We start from the raw sequence: 23,431 nt of genomic DNA, 5'->3' as shown, positions 1-23,431 counted from the left end.
TCCAAGCTGACTTCCAAAGATCTGAAATTTAAATTAATCTGCTTCCAATCAACACTTATCAAACATATTGGGTCTATCACAAGATAATGAAAGGAAAATTTGTAGTTTTCATGGGGGGAGGCGGAGGGAAAGTAAGCAATTATACACTAAGGTATATTCAATCCAGAAAAGCATAAAATGAAAGATTAGGTTTGGTCACAGACAGTACTTCAACCTACTCTTTTCAAAAATAATCACTTAAGAAACATATAGCACAAGGTAAATTGTGATAGAAGTAAATGCAGCCTCTTCTTACAAGTTAGGTCCTGCTCTAAAATTATAGAACAAACATAGGATTATAATATTTTTAATAGCAAAATAAAAAAAAATCTAGGTCTATATGAATCAGTTCATTATATACAGAAATTTAATGCCATCTACTTTTACCACGGAGATAAAAAGAACAGTAAATAAATAAAGGACTTTCCTCATACTCAGGTTAGTGCTACAGATAAGCATGGATAAGCATTTAACAAGGCAATACTTTGTAAGATGCAGGTAACACGTTACATGCCACTGTGTGGGAATCTTATATTCTTAGAAACTGGATCTCAATGATTTTGTTTGTTTGCTTTTTTTTTTTTTTTTTTTTTTTTTTAAAGCTCTGGCATCAAACTGTCAAGCTGGCTAATCAAATTAGAGCTTGATGAGTTAAGGTAATCAGAAGTCTGCCTGTCAAGACAAGATACTGCTGCAGACTGCCTCTTGGGGGACAGCTTTTTTCCTGAGCTAATTCTGCAGCTCACCAGAAGCATAATTTGGGAAAACCTCCATGGAGTCATGGACATGATGACTCCATGGTGTCCAGATTTATGCCCTTTCTGTGGCAGAGGAGTACACAAGGAGATGGGGCCCTCCAGAATCTTCCCTACTTTTTTACTCACAGTCTTTCAAGCTTGTTATTCACAGCTCTAGGAGTTCAACCCCTGAGGTGGGATTCTGATGCTGGTGAGACCTACAGCCATCCCACTGCCCTGCTGTCTCTGGGCTCTCTCTGAAAGTTCTTGGATGTATCCAGGGCTAAGTGAGCAATGGCTAGTGTCTCACTCCAGTTCTCTTCTACATTTTTGCTTTTGGGCCCCTCCCTTCCCCTCCCTTCATTCATTTGTTGACTCAGGGTAATCATTCAGTGTCTACGCACTTTCATTCCCTTTGGTATCTTATCTCTTTCCATCCTATTTAAGAAAGACTGTTAGGTTTTATCACAGGAGGGCTGAAGTCCTTTTCTAATGGGGAAGACCAACAGAAACAGTGGCCATAAGGCAACACCTGCAGAAAAGTAAAAAAGCAGGGCAAACGTGTGAGATGCTTTCCCCCAGATCTGCCTAAGGCTGAACACAAGCCTGAATAAGGACTGTTATAGGGTGCCAATGAAGACAGGGTCCAAAAGAAAAAAAAATTAACAAAGGACAACTTCAGTTGGAACATCTTTCTAAAATTCCAGCTTAGCCCTTTGCATGCAAATTAAATATTTTCAACTTTGCCTTATTTGGCAGCAGATCAGCATTAAAACATAGCTCGGTTTACAACCAAAGGAAAAAAGTAAATTTGCAGGTGCAAAGGACAACAAAAGTATGGATTATTCCTTCAAAGAAAAAATTCTGATTTCAACATCAAAGGACTATATAATTTCAATGATATGTGTCAAAACATTAATCTCAAAGCATGTGATGCACCTAAAATTTTGTACTTTAGTTCAAGTGTTAATTAAGTTAGATTAATTGGAAGCTTAGTAACAGTACAATATAAAAGATTTAAGCTCTAAATTGGGAAACAGTAGAGGAGCCTAATTTTACCAATTGACATCGGTCTTCACAACATTTAATTTTATTCTAATCTTAAACTATCAGACTATTTCCCATTTATATAATTTTATGTATTCAAATTTTTGCTCTTTTAATTAAAATAGTAATAATCCCACAAATAAATTGCCAACATAGAAATGATAACATCTCTCAAAACACGTGAATACTCTGAAATTTGAATAATTGCATATTTTCAATAAGTCTAGATCTTTATCTAAATATTTTAATTTCTTCTTCTTATGAATTCTAAAATTTCTTACATTGCTTGTTTCTGTTGCACCTGAACCTCATGTCTTGGATGATCTTCCTTCACAAGAAGCCTAAATGATACACTATTATGTTCTTTCCATCCCCACTCCAATTTGATTACTTTGCCGCAAAAGCTCAGCTTGGCAATATACACCACCTTGATCATTTTATATGCTCCAGTTTTTTACTGCTTTCCTACTTTAGCTTTAGATAGTTATTCTTCAGTCTATACACATAGTTGTGTACATGTACTATGAGATGAATTAGAACTGAGCAGATGGAAAGGAATACCAATTCTTATGATAATAAGAAGTACAAAGGGAGGAAGTTGTATAAAGTATGTCACCTGTTGTAAAATTAAATTCTGTGTCCCTGTTCTATTTAATTCCTTATGAATATCCAGAAAGCAGATTCAATTAAAGCAGTATCAATTAAAATAATAGTTGTGGAGTTACAGTTCAATCCTGTAACTCAGGAGCAATGCTCAAAATGAAAAAGTTGAAACTAATTGAGTAGAGACAGTAAGAAAGAACGAACAATGGGGAACAGTTTTGCAGAGGTCAGAAATGTTATTGCAAATGAATGAAGTTGATAAATTATATTACTAGTAAGTCATCACTGTCATTATCAGCAGCTGCCACCTGATAAAAGTAAGGAAAGCCACTGAAGTGACTTGCATACATTATATTTCAAGAGACCAATGACTGATTTTGAATATTTCCCTTCTCTCTCACAAGTCAATGTCAAGGTCATTTCCTATTTACCTGAAATGACCGAAGAAAAGATAATGCAGTTATTTCTCAGCTGCTTGGGAATATACATGAGGAGATTCATCTCTCCAACATGTCATTTGTCAAAAAAGAATATGGAGAATTTTCCTAATGGTGAGTGAAGAGAAATCCCAAATTCCAACATTTTAACAACAGTGGAAATTTGGGTTTTTTTCCAAATATTAGATAAGGTACCCCTTTCTCTTGCTAGCTGTCTCACCAACCTCTCAATAACAGACCAGAATTTATAAAAGGATCTTATTTTGATGAATCTGACAGTGGATTAAAGTGTGGCATTCTTGATATGTATTATACAATAAATTATAATAAATTACAATGAATATGAGCAGCAGTATGTTGTGGGGTATCTGTGAGACTGTTAACAATGTTTTTCTTGTACTCCTGGCTTGGGAGGGTCCCTCAGATATAAAAAGCCCTTTATGAAACTAGGCTTCCAATATAGGACAACTGGTAGTGTCACGTTTGAAAAAAAAAAAAACAAACCACAATTGTTTGCATACAGAAAAATGAAGAATATATAGATTTCTGTATGAATTACTTTCCTTACTAAATGTAAAACAAGCAGCAGCTTCAGCTTTACTATACCATTTCTGAAAAAATACAAATATTAGGAAAAAAGGAGACAGATGACTACACTGCAGTCAGCCAACAGCATACTGGACTAAAACCAGGTTTTTATGTTGTCCAAGCCAGGATTTAGATAATAAAGAAATAACTAACGTCATAACAACTATTAAATACAAGCTTCAATCCAGACTTACTGATAAATCACAACTGACACTTCCATCACACTAGTAAGATGATTGCATACAATAGCAATTCTTAAAGCCACTGTTCAGAAAGTTTTATCTGCTTAAAATCACCATCCCTAGAGCATGTACAAAAGAATGATTTAAACCAGAAGGGGGACAAGTTAATTTTTATGCATCATTTCTTCATGAAAAACAATCAGTGTAAGAAAGAGTTTCATATAAGTTCAGTTTAGGATGCCATTTAGTTAATTAACTGAGCCATTTTCATTAACAAACTCAATATTGACTTTAAAACAAAATCTACATAATTTCTTTAAAACAATGAATATTTATAAGCCATAGCATCTCTGACAAAGTTGGAGTAAAGACTGTATTATTAGAGGAAGATGAAAGCATGCTACTAAAAATATGTATAAAATATTTTTATTTGCTAGGTAGCTAGTGTTTCATGTTTCCTTATGAGCCTCTCAGGACCTGACCTTGGCATGAGTTTTTTGGCTTTTTTTTAATTTTTTTAACTTCTTAACAGTGTATTTGTAATATTCTCATTTCATTTTTATTAAAAAAAACTTTTTATTTTCATTGATGCAGAAGACTAAAGCAGTCCACAAATCCAATGCACCAAACAATTTTCTGCTTCATCTGGCTGTCTAAGCTTTTTAAAAAGCAAATAAACATATCCCCCACCCCAATGATTTGTTTTGTTTTTCTTGTATGGTAATATGATTGTATATATCACAGTCTTCTGAATATCTGTATACTTTTTATATTTAATATTTATAACTCATTGTCATTCATTCTGCTCTCTACCATCTCTACAATTCTCCTTTGTCAAGGACACTTTTTGATCACAAGACTCTCCACCTTAAATCTCTGCTAAATAATCTAGTCCATGATTTTCTTTTCTTTATCTTTGGTTCTTACCCAGTTCCAGAAATCCAAAAGCAGCCACAAAGGGTTTACAGTGTTTCCTTCAGTGACTCTTAATGAAGAATATTCTGTCAGGAAAATGATTTCTAAATGAAAGTACAATGCCCTAATTGTTCTTTCCCTGGTTTACAGCAGATAATACCTTATCTATCCTTCAGGTTACACACAGTCCATGAGGCAAGCAAACTCCAGCATGCACCCCACAGTACTGGTAGCCTGCCTGAAATGTCAGTCAAAGCTTTTTTCCCATGGAAAGCAGAGCCTGACAGATATGTTGGGAGGAGAAGAAAAAATGGCAGACCACAGTGCTACTCAGCACAGAGCTGGATAGGCTGTTGCAGTGTCCCAGGAAAACACAATGTGACTTTACAGGGTATGCTAAACCCTGTCTGACATAGTTAAGAACAATATATTCTGATGGTTTGGCAAACCATAGTAGTCTTATCTTCACTTTTGGTCTTTCCATGTGACAGAGATTCTCCTGCCTGTTGCTTTGTCTCACCATCTTTTTCTGCAGCCCTCCTTTTCCTTTTCCTAAGATAACACATTATCCAACTGCTTTACTTTCAAAACCATGCCCAATAAAGAAAGCTCAACTTCCATGCGTAATCAGCTCACAGTGGCAAACAGTCAGTAGCTAAACTAAACATATCGATACTTTCTTCCATGCTGTTGCCTACATCTGAGAGAAGTTTCCCAGAAGCATTCACAAAACTGCTATAGAACTTCTAAAAACTGTCATCTGCCAGAATGCTTGACAAGCAAAACGAAGCCAAGAGGCATTGCAATGAAACAAATGATAAATATTTATACAACAAGTAGTACCTTAAAATGCAAGCTATAAATTTAGAAGCGTTATTGGTTTTGCTCATGGAGTTCCCTATAGGAATGAAAAAAAAGAAAACAAACCCTTAACATTTCGCTTGGTAGAGGAAATGGATATAATTGGATCTAAGTTTTTAACACAGCAATAAAATCAGTAATGAACAGCAATTTCTGACTATAATCTACATAGAGCAGTATGTTAAGTAACCAATGTATAGACAAACTGTATTATTTCCACAGTAAATAAACAGGGATGTTTTTATATTATCTTTGTACAGTGTAGATAAATTACAAAGGTTTGGAACTTTACCTACAGCTGAACATTTATAGCATTGCCTAGCAACAAAGAATTTATTCTCTTAAAAATTATACAAAAAAAAAAAGTTGGTATTCCAATTCTAGTGAGTGATCTTGCCTGCCAAGTACTGAGCTGACATGTCTGACAGAAAACAACAATGATCTTGCTTTTCTTTTTGGTTGTTGTTCAAGAATTACCTGGTTTAGCACTTTGAGGGAGGTGATAAATTTTCATTTGTAGGAAATATGCAGCTAACAGAAAAGTTGAGAGTGTAGGAGTTAACTTAGTTAACAGTGCTCAATGCACAATTAAGTTCAGTATCGTAACAACAGGCCATTCTCTCGGTAATGATGATGATGAATATTTCAAAAGGTGTTTTTAAAACAGGCAGGACAAAAGCAAGGGAAAAGGGAAGGGGAGGTTTAAGGTTATTTCAGACTATTCTATTTGTGGAAATTTAAAATATATATGGACATGTTGCAAAAGAGACAGGCCTACATAATTAACGTATAAACTTTATCTTGTAAACAGCAAATAATAAACCATTGATTTTTAGGTTTCTACAGTCTTTCTTAATAGAAATGCACGAAACACCTGAGACATAAAGGCAATGTCTGTCTTGGAACTGAAGGTTAAAAAAGCATAAACCATTGTCATTCATTGGTGTGTGGCGTTATGTGAACCACTGTTCACTGTATGTGAAATCTCTCTCAGATACATAGTTGCAGTGTAGAAAAATGTGTAAGGATTTCCCTAAAGTGCCGTATTTGAATCTGGTAATTCAGTTAGATCAGTATTACCTCAATATAGCTGTCAGCACAAATGTCTTGACAATTAGTACTTTTTTTATTCAAAGTACTTGGCATAACTTCTTAAATATATGATGAATATATTCCAGATTCATATGGCAAATGGCAATAAAAAGGAATTTTAAGATAGTCAGTAAAATAGTATGATATATATTGTATATATACATACATATATTTATATAATTAACCATGATTTTATGGTCTCATGGGCAGACTTTCTACCCCTGCATGACTGTATTTCATAAATATTTTTAATTCTTTCCTTAAAGTTTGATGTGTAGTGAACAGAGCAACAATGTGGCCTTATGAACACACATCTGAAGTCTTTATGATTAATATAAAAATAAATAGAAATGCTTTCTTCCTATGTATCTTGTGGATTATTATTAAATGGTGTGTGATGTCACCAATTCAATCTATTTCATCCTCACTTTTTAAGCAGGTACAAAATGCCTTTGAATTGGCTATAAATTAACTACCTTTACTGCAGATATTAGTTGGGAGTAGCCATAGAAGAGTCTTGCCACCTAGATTATGAATAGACATACTAATTCAAAGAGAATGCCATGAAAAGATTATGTGCTAGAGTAAATGCTAAGGGGTCCTGAGGGAAGTAGCTGAGAAGATCTGCTCAGCTTCAACAGTCTTCTGGCTCAACAGGACATATTGTCAAAGAGTGATGGCATCTATCATCATAGTGATGGGTTTTAAGGAGTGAGATAAATCAGCAGTGACCTAAGTGACCTGACCTCAATCTCCACTGAGGTCAGAAGTGAAAAAAAGTTTGAGACTCCATTACAGATCCCATTCATATATACTTACAGAAACAACCACCATAAAATTTTCTGGTGTTCTGAGGTGGTAATTAATGAAGAAAGATTGAGTTAGACACTACAACAGTGATGAATGTTATAACAACAGTTAAACTAACTACCTGGGAGAGAAAAAGAGATATCTAGCATCCTAGTCAGGTTTCCAGGTCCAGTAGTCATAAGCTTATTTTAACCAGAATATTTAATATGTTCCCTTTAACCAAAACCTTTGAAAAAGCCAGTCACCTTAATTGTTTGACATACTTGATAGTTTTTGTTTAGGAAGTGTTGTATTGGAAGAGCAAGACTAAGAGCAATAGCATGTTCAACCTTTCAGGGATAAACCCCAACATGTAATTGCCTGAAAAGAAATTCCAATTCATGTGATATCACAGTGGAAAATGAATTTACCAATATCACATCCAACTTCCAACTTAAATGTTGTGTGACTTCGTTGCTACAAAACAGAGAAAAGAAAGAACTTTATAAGGTGGGAAAACACACACATTTATCTCACTCTTTCTACATGCCAGTGACTAATGTCAATGTATGGATAGAAATAAAACTGTTCATTAAGTCCTTTAACTTTTAATAGTCTTAAAATAATAATATTAATAATAATAATGCATCAGGAATTCTCATGACTACTAAAATGATATTTATTCATAACTCTATAGCAGTTGTTATCTCTTCTGAGGAAGCTAAGCCAGCTTTTTGCCTTTTGATAAAATGGGTAAAATGTATTAGAATTTCTGATTTGAAAGACAAATTTAGAAATGGATGTTTAAATTTCATATTTACAGTAATAACATTCAGAAGACTCTTCTACGAAATAATCAAATTATTTTTCAAAAGTAGAAATCTCTTTAATGTTGATTACCCAAGACAATTCAGACATTTGTAGTGAGGTGTTGTTATAAAATCAGAAATAGATATCTACTCAGAATTTGTATCAGAGAAAAAAAAGAATATGGTAAATAGGACTGTTACAAATTTTCTTATCTAGAAGCATAAGATTTGCACAAGATGGTTAGTTTTTACTACCCCTAATTAGAAATATCACAACACCACAAACTTCCCAACTGATATTCATAAGTGCTTTGTGGGTTTACTTTTTAAAAAAAGAAACCATGTGTTCATCTCTACTCTTTTAGATGGACAGCTGCTATTTAAGTACATTGGGATTTAACTTGATAAATGCTGTAGTACATAGAGCATTATTCAGAAAGATCTTCTTAGTAACACACGTTGTGGAAACTTCAAAAGATAAGAGAACAATTCCTTTCCACTTCATCCCCCCAAATACAAATTTAGTCTTGTCAAATGTTGCAAGTCTCTTGTGTTCCTCCTTTTTTTTCAAAATTCTTCCAGAATCTGTTGCCCCTTTTTATGGGAAGTGGGGAAGATTACAAAGACAGAGCATTCATACAAATTGTGCTCTTACCTCTTGGAAAGTAAGAACTAACAGGGTAAGAAAGGAATGACTGGGATCACAGAGGTTGCTGTAGTGGTGATTATGAGGAACCAAAGAAGCAGGAGGAAAGACAGTCAACAGGCGACCAAGACATATTCTTTTGATAAATGCTGCAAGAAACTCATTAGGAAATCTGCACAATTTCCTTGTAAGCAGTTCCCTGCCTGTAAGTTTTTCCATGTTGATAAGTAACGTGGCCTGAAATCCACAAATAGTATCATGATGAATTTCCAACTTATCTATGTTTAACTTCCATTTAAATGATTATGTTTGCTGTCATTTATTGTCAAGCCTAAAACACACCTGGAAAAACAAAACTAAGGTTTATAAATAAAGTTCGAATCTAATGTATAAAGAAAAAAGAATGCTATCTATTCTAAATATACCCCAAAACTTGTCTAAAAGGAGAAGAACAAATATTCAGTAGTATGCCACAAGAGTCCTCGATATTGTGTAATTATTGTCTGATTGCTGCAAAAACATAACTTCTTCTTTGAAGGGACTTCAGAATGATTAATCCTTTCCAATGAGAGTAAACAATATACTGTAGTAGGAGAATATTTATTAACATGTAAAACAGCATTACTAACCACTTTTACAATGCTTTAAACCTTTAGAACATTTTAATATCACCAAGTAATTTAATTTTACAATATTCCTATGGGATGGGGAGTTGTGCATAGGAAAACAGAGCAGCTGGAAAATTAAGCAACTTCCCTGGCATTTCCAGTCCACATGAATTGACAAGATCAAAATGGTCTCTCTCATCATACCCAAATGTACCATCTATCAGGGATTTACAGCACTAAAATCTTCATTTTTCTGATGCTGTGTTACTGCATCTATTTATTCATAGTCCTTTACTGGGGGGCACATAACTTTTTGTTTAATTTTTACTTTTGTGCTCTTAAATGAGGAAAATGTATATTGGACTTTGCATGTTAAAAATAGACCAGTGCAATAATCTGTGCGAACCACGTGCCTGAGGGGAAGCAGAGAAGGGGACTGGTTATGTTCGTATCATGCAAGCTTGGCTGCCAAAGTTGAAAGGATGGCTTTTTGGGTTTCAGGGAAAAAGGCTTCTCCAGAAAATGTTTCAGACTACATCTAACCTGCTAGATGCAGAGGTGGTTCCAATTGCTCAGAGATGAGTGCATGCCCTGATGACATCCTGGCCTCACACTTCTATGAGACCTAAGCATGCACAAGCTGTCCCCTTCATTTTCATGGGAAGGAAGCCTAGGTTTGGGGCCAGACTGAAGCTGTAATGTGCTCTTGTCAGGCTCCTGAAATGAGGGAACCAGGACACTTTTGTATGCTGCAACACAAACACACCACTCTCCATAGGAGAAACACAAAAAAGCTATAGTATGCAATTAAAGAAGGATACATACCAAGTATAATTGAAGTCAAATCAATCTGCATCCATTTTTACAGATGGAATAAACAAAATTATTTCCTTAATGAGCACTTTGTTTATGCTATTCAAAGAAGAAAGTGAAACTAAACAATAATGAGCCTTCCCAATTCACTTTATTGTCCATGAGACTCACTGGTTTGAACACAGGCCAAATGAACTGGTCTAGCAGGCTACATTACCTACACAATAGGGATGAACAGCATCTTCTCTCTGGTTAAAATAAAATAATATAGCTTTATTCAGCCAGATTGTGGGGTTTTTTTCCTTTACCTTAGAAATAAAGCTTTAACTTGTGTCTTTATTAAAATTCTCTCCTTTGAAGGACTTGAAAACTCTCTGCATTTCCTCTCTACAGCTTTATATTGCAGAACAACACTTTAGCTTTTACTAAAACATTGGAATTTCTTATGTCTTTATTAAGTGAATGATCCTTCAGTCTTCTGTGCTTGAAACTGTACTTCAACACAACACAATTTCCCCACTTAATTCCTTGATGCAGGATGCTGTGTGCTAGAAGTTTACATGTACTTAAAAGATGGATGGCACAATTTTTATATTTAATAGTTATTTCTAGATTCTTCTTCTATTAACTTGTCCAGATACCATTTGAGATCATGTATATTTTTAGCTTAATACCTTCATTAATGTGATCTTCTCTAGGCATCTGACTTTAGGCGTTATCACACGGCCAAATGGACATGGTCAGAGGGTGTATGGAACTTCTGTTTGTCCTAGATAATCCACTGGTATGTTCTCATGCAAAATGAAATAAAGAGGGTACTCCCTTCTTTAAATTTTATATCATTTGGATATAGTATGAATATAGCTCATCTCTTTGACCTCGATATCCTGCAAACTGCCTTGTATAGAAGACTCCAGAAATCCACACAGAACTGCTCTAGAAACAGATTCTTACAGTCATTCACCTGCATTTTACAACTGAGATCAAACATGCTCTTCCTAACCTGCTCCAATCTAAAATAAAGTACGACTGGCTATCAACATAATTTACACATGAAAGAACCCGTAACATTGTAAGATTGCTACTGTTATCTATATCACTTGATCGATAGCAAAGAAAATTATGATTATATTTTAAGGGATTTTCTGCTTGGCAGTTTTCACTACCTGGCTCTTTATTTAATCTGGCTTTTACATTAAAATTTTATATAATAATAAGGCTCCCCAGAGTATTCATATCTAGGTACCCTAGTTGTCTGGAACAAAAATTGGGTTCTGTTATGACTGATGCTTATATACAGAAAAATTTTCACTGTTATTTGATTCATTCGGAATACATCAAAGTATTTACTTTTAATAAAAGTGAATATTCTTTCTCATCCACTGTTTGCTGTTTGGGTTTTTTTGATGGTTTTGTTTGCTTATTTTATCAACTATGAACTGGACCATGTACTAAGTCCCAGAAAGGAAAGTAGGTGAGGTTGAGTTCTATTTAGGGTTCCTTTCAATGTGATGCCCTTCTCTTCTATTTCAGAAAAATTATTTTGTAAATTACCTTTGCTTCAAAGTTTCAGTAGATACAGCAACCGTGTTTCTTTCACTAAATACCTTAAATGACAAAAGCGAGCTAAAGGAGTTGAAACATTTTCGTCCACCATCATAAAGAAATAGATATGCTATGTAAAATTATTCTTTAAGATTAAATCCAACTGATCGGGTATAGTTTTCACTTGGTGATATTCCAGATACAGCATAAATTACATATTTTTTAATTCCTTCTGCTCCTAAGAACTGCATTAATCTGATTTTAATTTTGGTCTTATAAATCCCAAAGAATAGGCATTTTTTAAAAAAACAGACTTTAAACTGGAAAGCAATAATTATATCAAATCTCTAAATATTTTTTAAGGTTGTAAAATGTAGATCTTGTAAAGCAACAGTTAAAAAAAATGATCAGTGAGTATACCATAGCAATACCGACCTCATTTGAATCTCATTTTTATTTTGGTTGGGGGTCAAAACCAAAACCAACACAGGTCTGTGTAGATACTCAAGTTGGTTTTGAACACAGCACAAGACTTTAAAGTCTCTTAGCACTAATATTCCAGATTTTAAAAATGTTACATCCAAATCAATCTTAAATCAGACTAGAAGTGATCTGTTAGTCTAAGCCTGATTTGTTACCATCTCTTATTTTATAACAGGAAATAACCAAATATTTCAAGTGTAAGTTAAACCAATTCATTTTCTTCCATCTACTGTGAAAACCTATACTTAGCCTTGATTGTAGACACTCATGGAGCTATTTTAATCCACCTTTCAAATTACATCAGCTAACAAAAAAATAGAAAAAAAAGGTCTCCTTATGTTTTACAATAGTCTCCAGTTCTTTCTGATGAAAATCGTTAGGATGACTTACAGTACGGCATGTAAAGTGGAACAAAACATAATGTCTGAAGCTGCTAAAATAACTAAAAATTGCTTCTGATCCCTGAGTAGGCTGTAGGGCCCAATTCCCGATGTGCCCTATCTTTTAACACGTGCAATCCGTTGTTTTCAAAATATCTAAGTATCTCAATAGCTTTAAATCAATATAGTCAGAAAACCTTCAGTATGTGTAGCCTAAAAAATTAAGAAAAAAACCAAAGGGGTTATTTTACTTGCTTGGAAGGGGAAAATAACTCAGACATTCATATTAGGCTACAAATACTTTAGTCCATACTTCTTGTTTACCTTATTTTCACAATCTGTAAGACAACTTTATTTTAAGACAAGAGGAAAAGAAAAAAAAAAAAAAACAATATTATCAATATTCCCTGAGATCATAAGACCAAATCTTAAGGTCTTGGAAAAAAAAAAAAAACAACCAACAAACCCAAATAAAAAGCCACTTCTACTATCTATGGAGTTCTTAGTTGAAATGCAAAGCCAGTTTCTCTTTTCACAGCCTGCAAAAAGTGTGCGATAAGTGAATGTACTTATATTTCTTACTAATTGAATGCAAGATTTTGTCATCCTTGCTCTATATGTTTCTTTTGAAAACAACAGTACACGACAATTGTCTTAAATGACACAAAATGCAATCCAGTTGAAGATTTCTGGTTGTATTTAAAAGATATATGTATATATGTGTATAACATATATTATGTTTAGGCTACAAGACTGCTTATATAAAAGATTGTTTAGACTTATCGTTGTCTTCAACAACAAAGATGAAAATTTTAAAATGGAAACCAAATTATGAATCATATGATACAATTTATAGGAAGTAGCTATATTAAACCACATGTCATATTACTTCCCTCCACCAATTTTATTCCTGGAAAAGAGCAGCTAACCAACTTAGTTCCAACATAATAGAATCCAGATTTTAGTTGATCAAGTAAATAACAAACCAGATTTTCCATTGTACTAGGTTTGCATGACAAGGTTTTGTTAGGGGAGGGGGGCTTCAGGGGTGGCTTCTGTGAGAAGCTGCTAGAAGCTTCCCCTGTGTCCAACAGAGCCAATGGCAGCTGGCTCCAAGACAGACCCACTGCTGGCCAAGGCCGAGCTGATCTGTGATGGTGGTAGTGCCTCTGTGATAACATATTTAAGAAGAAGGGAAAAACAACCTGCGCAGCAGCAATTGCAGCCAGAGAGAGGAGTGAGAATATGTGAGAGCAACAACTCTGCAGACACCAAGGTCATTGAAGAAGGAGGGGGAGGAGGTGCTCCAGGCACGAGAGCAGAGATTCCCCTGCAGCCCGTGGTGCAGCCCATGGCGGGGCGGGCTGTGCCCCTGCACCCATGGAGGGTAACGGTGGAGCAGATCTCCACCTGCAGCCTGGGGAGGATCCCACACCAGAGCAGGTGTGTGCCTGAAGGAGGCTGTGACCCCGTGGGAAGCCTGTGCTGGAGCAGAATCCTGGCAGGACCTGTGACTCTGTGGAGAGAGGAGCCCACACAGGAGCAGGTTTTCTAGCAGAACCTGTGACCCCATGGGGGACCCACGCTGGAGCAGTTCGTGAAGAATGGCAGCCTGTGGGAAGGAACCACATTGAAGAAGTTCATGAAGGACTGTCTCCCATGGGAGGTACACTAGGTTGGAGCAGGGGAATAGTGTGAGGAGTCTTCTCCCTGAGGAGAAGGAGCAGCAGACTATGGGTGATGAATTGACCACAACCCCTATTGCCTGTCCCCATGCACTTCTGGAGGGGAGGAGGAAGAGAAATCAGGAGTGAAATTGAGCTCGGGAAGAGGGTGGGATTGGGGGAAGGAGTTTTAAGAATTCGTCTTATTTCTCATTATCCTACTCTGATTTGATTGTTAATAAATTAAATTAATTTTCCCCAAGTCAAGTCTGTTTCGCCTGTGACTGTAATTGGTGAGTGATCTCCTTGTCCTTATCTCGACCCACGAGCTTTTCATTATATTTTCATCTCCCCTATTCAGATGAGAAGGGTAGTGATGGAGCTGCTTTGGTGGATACCTGGCATCCAGACAGGGTCAACCCACTACATCTATCTAATGTTCCACACCACATATGAAATAAATCATGCTTTTGAATATACAGGTATTTCCTACTTCTTCAGCTTCAGGAAAAAGAAGCATTTCTACAGATCAACAAGTAAAAGAAAAATATTTATTCTCCTTCAGGATGTCTTCCTTAATTCTCCCCTGTTCACTCCCAGTAGATATTCAACTTATTTATTGGCGTAAGGACTTGAGTGTTTTTCCTGTTTGAATAACAAGCTAGAAAAGGGACAGATCAAAACCTTATAGATTCCCAGGCACAGAAGAGGTAGACTTTTATAATTTTACATCATCCTGTGCTTAGGAGCAGAAGCTCTTCTACCATGATGTGGACAACCTTACTGACTTGGAACTCAAAGATCTTTTCATTGTCCTCTCAGAAATTTGAAGATTCAGCGGCAAATAAAACTTATGTACTTCCAGACAGAAACATTACTAAGGAGGGCAATTGTTGAGAATAAGTTTCTGTTCCCCAGTAGACTGGAACAGGAAGGATCTCTTCAAGTGTACCTTGGCAGCAGGAGTCTTTAGTTGTCTTTGCAGGATGTCCAACCATAAGGAGCAGAAAATAAGACAGAAATACCAAATGGGAAGACTGAGTGTAACCCCATTAAGGTCTGTCCTCGTGAGTTACTGATGGAAGTTTCACAGTTCTGTTATTTAGTAAGGTTATCATTTAAAGAACCCTCCCCATTACATAGTTAATAACTAGTGACAAAAAAGATTCACTAGAAAGTATAGAAATATGGATATATCATACATATATCATATATTATCCTATTACCAGTAGGAATATTTCAGTACATCCTTGTTTATAATCTACAAATCCACATTATTTTCTAGTTAGACTGAAAATAATGGTCAGCAAAAAGAGCTGAATCTTCAAACTAAGATTTAGACTAACAAAATCTCCAGAAAAATAATTATTTTTAAACATTACTCATCAGGACTGGAAGGCTAAAGGCATATAAACTTTAATACAATTAAAAATTCAACAAATTTTTAAAAAGAAGGTCATCAACATTGTTTCACTTTTGTGTTGTGTTACATCTTCATTCCTGTACGCTTAGCATGGCTGGGAAACAGCAATTTATCTTTACATTGCTAGTAAATTTGCCTTTTTAAATATTAATTAGTGGTAGCTGCTAGCAACACTCAAATAAAAAGGAATGAAACCTATATATACTTGTTTCTTAGAGCTTGTGACATTCTCATGTTCATCCTATCCACATATACTTCAATCATATACATCAAACTTCATTTTGTTATATGTGAGGCCATTTGTCAGTACAGCTGCTGATAACATGAATGTGGACTACACCTAATTAGCAATCTATGGCAAATTGTCATTGGTAATTTAGCATAGCATAACACTTTATTACATTTAAGGGAATTGGGTCAACTTAGTTGAAAGCAAATTCAGGAAGAGAGCAACCTTTTGATCCCCAAAATGCCGGGTATTCTATTCTAATTTCAAATTGAAAGCATAGAAATGAAACTGTAGCATTCATTTTTCAAGATCTTTTCCTCTCCGTCTCAGAAATAACAATGGTAGCAGCTGTAGTAGTTTCAGCTGTGAACTCAAACTAAATTGCATTGATATGCTGGAAATTTGATGTCGTCATTGGTAATCTATGAATAATTACTACTCAAGGCAAGTTACAATACATGAACTATAACCTTGTTATGACTTTGTCTTTCTGCACTTTCTGGGCCCATCTGCTTTTCTCTACACTTGATCAACCAAGCTAAGGGGACCTATAGTTTTCCTGGTGGTACAGAAAATGTTTACAAATTATAGCCATGTCAGTCCACTCCAATTTTTTTTTCTTTGTCCATATAGCACAACAAATTGATTTGCTGTGGCAGTAAACAGCAAAATAGTCTCTTCAGTGTCTAGTAATTAGTTCTAATACTAGCAGACATATTAAAAGGGAGCAAAACAAAATGTCTCCATCAGGCACTTATAATAACCTTCATAATACATACAGTAGATGTTGTGAAGACTAAGGTGGATAAATGAGGAGAATGCTGATTTTGGCATCCAGCTTACTTCCACATAATCTAGCTCATCCCTCTTGGCTGACACCAAACCAAAAATAATATTAAAGACTAATAAACTCCTTCCAGCAAACCTCTGATTCCATGGTTCACTGATCTCAGACCTAATCTATCAATCCATTTACTGCACAGTAAAAGGTAAGAAACCCATTACAGATCTGTTATATGCCCTGGCAGGTGGTATATGACAAGAACTGAATTCATCACAAACTCCAGTGCCTAGTACCCCTTTTGTATGCTTTGAAGCACTAGGTGGTTAGCTTACTTCGCTATCACAGCAGAAGATACTTTGAGCTTTGAAAATAAATGAAAAATTCTTGATGTGAAGGCATAAAAATGGTGATAAAACACTTCATTTTTCATACTATTAAAGACTTCACAAAGATATTCTTATTTTCATTTTTAGAAGAAATACTGACTTTGGAGAGGGTACAATAAGTAAAACCAGGCTAGAATTTAAAAGTCATGCTTTCAAATGTGGGCTTTAATCTTCATTCTCTGCTTAAACTATGTCTGAGGTAGCAGACTATTAGAATCACTATTCAATAAAGTTGTCTAAAGAAATGACATTTTAAAATCATTACTATCTAAAGGAAGAAAAACTCTTCATATATCTATTCTCAAGGTCATCAGCACGTGATATAAACACCTGAAAAGAAAGACAATACCGAAGCAAAAGCAAAGAAGCGTCTTTATGTGACTGCAATTCTTTTCATACCCAATTTCTTTCTCAGCTTATTTCCATTGCTGTAGGGCAACAGTTTCTGTGACTGTAAAGAAGGTTTGAACACGACTTATTTCAAATAAGTCACCTTGAAGGTTAAGACTCACAGGTGTTGTCCCCCATTCCCCTGCTTGGCAGATCAAGGCAAAACAAAAATTTGTCATAACCTTAGGAGATATTTGGCTACGTTCTCAGCTGGTGTAAATTCTCACAGCTTCTCTTAAGTAAACAGAATTACTCTAGCATACACCAGATAAAGGCTTACCTTACATTATTTATGTAACTGTCATGTATGTTTTGTATTTTGAAAATAATATCATCCTGCAATATGAGATAATCAGAAATGGTAGATTGTTACATGTTCATTTCTAACAGAGATGCCAGAAAACAAAGCACACATCTAGAAACAAAGGATTAAAGTATAAGATACACTCTTAGAAAGGGATGAAGAGACAGAAAAGCCCCAGAGAAATCTCTGTGTGATGATGTTTGTCCACTGTGCTTTGAGGAACACAAAAAATATATTCTCATCAAAACAACTGACTACAGAACCATCCTCAGGTGACCTACAGAAGTTCACCTGATATAAAAGTGCCAGAGCTGTGAGCTTTAGCTCACAGTAAAAATCTGTGGGGGTTTTCTCAGTGCTTACAGATCTATAACTGAAGGAAGACAACATATGTCCCTTTGTCAGGACTGCAGACTTTCTTTCCATGATTTCTAATTTTATTACAGACCCTTGAGTTTCAGAGGAGAAAATGAAAAAATTGAGGCCTTCTACACAAATTGTGAGTAAAAGCAAAATAGATATAAACAAAAAATAAATATTTTCCCCTTCAGTTTCATTGGAAAGATCCAGTGACAGTCAAAATGAGCTTCTAACTCTTTCTATTTATTTATTTTTTTTATCTGTCAAGATCATATGGGAAATTGAAAACCTTCAGAGAAAGAGAACACCTTCAGAGAACATGTATGGATTTGAGTCTTGTAATTTTCAAACTCAGTTTCTGTTCATTAAAAAAATTATACTGTGTTTTTCAGATTCTCTAGATTCAGCTACAAGGGCCAGGGAGAACAACTCAGTTTTATACATCTCCATAGGAAGATAATTGAAATCAAAATAATATAGTTAAGTAAAGATCTCAAATGGAAGTTCAATTTTCTGATTTTAGTCTCTTTTAGGAGTAAATGTAAGTTTTAAAGTGGCAAATTCCAAGCCTAATATCTTGCCAGAAACATTACTTAGATCTAGGAGACATAAACCTGTAAAGAGAATGATTCACTAAACACTTGCTTTGTTCCCCATATTTCATCGAGACCTAACTATTTTCAACAGCATTCGTAGTTGCCCTGACTGTGACAAGTAGCCTGGAACACTTCTGCATCATCAAGCAAAAGGTGAAAATGCAAAGTTTTTAGGTATATGACTAATCAGTAAAAGCTTGCACTCAGAGACAAATTACAGATTTCATTAAAATGTATTTGTGTAATTTTAGTAAAAGTAAAAATATTTTTTTTCCTGAAACTAATGTTGTCTTTTTAATACTACAGCTCAGATATTCAAATTCTGGTGCCTAAAATGCAGCTATGTATATGCTTACTTCAGCTAGTAAATGACACTATTTTGATCTTGAAGTATTCTGAATTCTTCTGTATACATTGATTTCAGAAAGCCATTTGTAGAGAAAGAGATACTTCTATCCAAGAACCCAGATAATGATTTATGTGTCCAACTTGGGAGTTTGTGAATGTGATCAATATTTATTATCCACTTTTGCCTGAGCCATTAGCTAATATTCTGAACCGTGCCAGATTGTTTCTGTTAGGAAGAAACTAATGAGAGTCTCACATCAAATAAGTTCCTGTTTATTTCCCAGGTCTCTGCTTGAAATGCAGTGGTTTTCACAGAAATGGTAAGAAAAAACCCCAGGATTCTTGACCAGAAACTCTAGCTTGTCTTTTCAGTAAGGTACTCAGAAGAAGATTTTCTCACCTTTTTTTCCCCTAGAACTAAACACAATGAATCCCTCTTTCTTTTTTCCCCAGCATCCTGGTAACTTTAACAAATAGATACCACAGGTTAATTTCTCAGATTCTGATTTTGCCATCAGTCTCAGTGGAAATTCTTCAGCTGATTCTACATTGACCATTTCTGACCAGGCTAATCCATACCTTAGGTGGTGGTCCTCTGGATAACACTTTCTACCATTTCTGCTACATGAGAAGCAGAAGTTACATGAGAGCACTAAAATTATCTACCTCTCTACCAGATTTGCTATTCATTGTCACCAGTTTCCAACACAAAAATATGCTACTTCAACAACAAAATACAACAAAATCCTCCCTTAATTCTCTCCATGAGTATGGAGATTCCAGAAAGCAAAATGAGTGGTACTTTGCCACACAGAAACCAGAACTCAAAACTTAAGATTGAAAGAAGCATGGTGGAACATGAAACAGTGGCTGAAGCTTCCACCTTGGGGTTAGGGAGAGGAGAGACTTGGGAAGCATTTCCATAAAGACAATCAGCCATTTTCTACTGCCTCTCACACACCTGAGTCACAAAAGCTGGAATATTTGTTGTACCCTAAAAACAACCGGGCTACAATAATGCTCTACATTCCACCCTTAAGCAGCAGACCTGTAATTTAGGGAGCATATTTGGATGCAACATCATCACTTCAGGAACTAATGGTCTTGGTTTGCCGTCCTTGTTTCTCACAGCAGTATACTGTACACATTTTTCTTCCCCAGGTTCATTATGCGTACAAATATCTCTTCATACACCTACCAGAAAATATATAATGCAAATATTTGCTGCAGATTAAAATTTTATACCACGGTTATATCACTAATATGTCTAACCTTTAACAAGCGATGGTTAGCTTCCTTCAGTGTACTCTCAAGCTTACGCTTTTTGTCTGGGTTCAGTGATGCACTTCCAAGTGCTATTTCTCCGGTTTCATTTAATTGTTTCAGTATTCCCCTGTGTGGCGGCAGCTCTTCAACTCTTAACTGGAACAGACAAATACAGCAGTTAAGATGAACTGTGGTAGAATTTTTCAGCTCTCTTATCTTCACACTTATCGATTTGTGTATCAGCTAAAGGAATAAACACAATTCAAGACAAAATAACTCTTGCTTTCTGAATGTAGAAGGCTAAAATCCCTCAAAAGAGACTGTATTAGTGGATCAAGCCTAAAGAGTCCGGAAAGCCAAAATATGGTTCTTCTCAGGATATTAATCACTGTACATGATAAATTCCACTTCTGGACATGCAGTAGCTCATGTATATGAATTTTAATAATCTTTTAATATGGTAAAGAGCAAGCAATTTGGAGAAGGGTTTTAAAATGTTCCACGCTGTTAATACAGTCACCCAGATGGTATGTGGTGAAAAGTCCTCCCATCTAACCTCATAATTAAGAATATTTATGTATATCCATAAAAAAAAAAAACACCAAGTAAAGCCAAAGGATGCAACGCATCATCTAAATGCACCACTTCTCCACCATGTATGCAGTTACTGCAAATTTATATGGTCAGACTAACTTGATATATCAAGTAAGGATAATGTAATTAAAAGACAAAGTTCTTCAAGCTTTTTTTTTTTTTAATTTTATTAACATAAGCAGGTAGGTATGAAATGAGCCATGCTGCAAGCCAATGCATTAATATTTGCTGCATTAGGATGCATTCTTTTGTGTAGCTCCAAAAGAACAAGGTAAACTGTAAAATTGAGATACAAGAGATACTAACACCTTCAATTCTGGATTATGTATCCCTTGGGAATAAAACAATTGGAAAATATTTGTGTATAAATGAGCAGTGGGAGCCTTCATGGTTCTAAACAATTGATTTAGACTTTAAAACTGTAATCATGTCTGCAAATTATAAGATGCATCTAACACCCCTTATAAATATTTCTTTGCCTTCATTTTGATATCCTTGACAATGGAGGCAAAGCCTCACAAATTCTCTGTCCAACTCACTGGCATCTTATGCTAAATAGTTAGAGGGACAAATTCAGCACGTGGTCAAGTTTTCATTTCCTTAAATGTTATGCAGTACTATTTTTGTTTATTTAAAAAGAAACTTGAAGATAGATTTTTACTAAAGAATCTTCTAGATTTTTTTTCAGGTTTTGTTGAAAGAAAGATAGAAGAAACTCTGATGAATTTCCTTCAAATTCTTAAATGTTCTATTCCATCACTTGCTGAATTTGTTCAACCTGGATTGGCATAAAAAGATAGCTAGTCCTTATCCTCAAGATTAGGAAATCTTTAGGCAAGTATTCCATAAGTAATTGCATTTTCCAACTGTGGGGATTCGGAAGGAGTCACTGCAAGAAAATGGACGTGTGAGCAAACCTGCATATGAGCAAGACTGGCAAAGCCTCAGCTTCAGCAAGGATGTGACGAGGGACTGACCCTGAAAGAATGAGGAAGAACCCAGGAAGATAAACAATTCAGGGTGTGGGTCTGGGCGGAGAAGGAGTTTGTATGATGTCAATGTGGCAGTTCTCATCCAATCAGAAGAGAGCTTAAGGAGCATGTGCAAAGCTAACTGTCCAATCAGAAAGAATTGTACCATGTGATTGTATCTTGTGATTTTCAGCTGCATTATAAAAGGCTTGCTCCACCATAGTAAAATTAGCATTGCTTAATCACAGTGTGATTGTCTACATGTCTGTATCTCCTGCATCCAACCACAGTTTAATTTATTATTGTGGAAGTTATTAAACATAGTCATTCTATTGGACACATTTCAGAAACTAGAGCAACTTCTATTGGATATAGTTATTAGCAGTATCATAGTCTAAAAGCTCTAACACATTCATGAAAATTTCAGCCTCTAAAAAAACAAAGTTTAATATTCTGTTGGGTTTTTTGAAAAAGTCACCTAGAAGTTCAGTCTAGAAAATGTTCGGTGATACTTTAACCAGTTGACATTTATAATTACGCATGCAATTCTAGATACTCTTGTGAAATGCTGAATACTATTTAATAAGTGAGAAGTTATAAGATTAAAAGATACCTATAGAAAATGTTTTACAGATAAAACAGTCAAGTTCTGAATTAAGAAATAAGGATGAAAAGGATAATGATTAATTACCTAGTGACAGGATAGGTATTTTCCTTTCAGTACATTTTCCACTACTTTGATTTTAGTATGGTCAGTATATTTTTCTACCTGGGTTTTGAACTTCTACTGTTTTGATTTATCTAAATAAGTTAAATGAATTCTGTGTTTGATGGCAGAAGCCTTCTCTGAAAATAGCATTTAATTTTCTTCAATGTAGAACTGATAAAGTAAGAAAACATTAAGAATAAAACTCACAATACCTTTACTTTGCTAAGGCAGTCTCTTAATTGGTCTTCATTCCCTGGCTCAAGCGGAATACCAATAATACTGTCTGCTTCCTCTAACCATAAAATCAACTTGTTCAAGTCCTCTTGAAATTCTGATAAAATAGTCTTTTCTTCCTCTAGCCTGTAATAAAAACATGAAATTAATGTTTTTATACATTTATTTTTATGTTGAAGTGCTTATCCATACCAAAAGAAAGACTAGGGAAAATAATTCTTACAATTATAATAATCAGTTTTGAAAGTATGACATAATTTTTTCATATCAAAATTATCAGACCAGCACCCTTTTTACATGGCATTAAATGTATTTTAAAAGAACAAGTGAAGTCATAATTTGCTATGTCACTAAATTCAGCTTCCAGATTACATATGACAGGGAGAAAACAGACACAACCAGAACTAGAACTGTTAACAATTCAGACCAGATTTTTATGTGAACTAACAGCAGGGAATCCCAGTGTCAGAAACTAAGAATTCTAGCACCAAATTTTACCAAACTGAATCTGTAAGATTGATACTTAAACCTGTTTGGACACATTGTACAAACAGGTATTTTGGTGACAGTGCCGCAATATTTTGTGTAAAGCATTCCAG

At 35.2% G+C, this 23,431-nt stretch overlaps 1 protein-coding gene across 10 annotated transcripts in view; it reads right to left on the bottom strand.

The window, feature by feature from the left end:
• Positions 1 to 23,431, bottom strand: part of DMD (dystrophin) — a 1,148,563-nt gene that overhangs the window by 405,526 nt on the left and 719,606 nt on the right. For all 10 annotated transcript variants that reach the window (XM_074814589.1, XM_074814586.1, XM_074814591.1 and 7 more), the window contains 2 exons: positions 22,811 to 22,958; positions 20,331 to 20,480 (listed from right to left, as the gene is read on the bottom strand). In XM_074814589.1, the coding sequence (XP_074670690.1) occupies positions 20,331 to 20,480; positions 22,811 to 22,958 (298 nt within the window). The remainder of the gene's footprint in view (positions 1 to 20,330; positions 20,481 to 22,810; positions 22,959 to 23,431) is intronic.

This window comes from Strix aluco, chromosome 2 (genome assembly GCF_031877795.1).
Source record: "Strix aluco isolate bStrAlu1 chromosome 2, bStrAlu1.hap1, whole genome shotgun sequence".
Taxonomy (NCBI): Eukaryota; Metazoa; Chordata; class Aves; order Strigiformes; family Strigidae; genus Strix; species Strix aluco.
The sequence above is the reverse complement of the archived record's forward strand: the minus strand, read 5'-3'. Positions and strand labels throughout refer to the sequence as shown.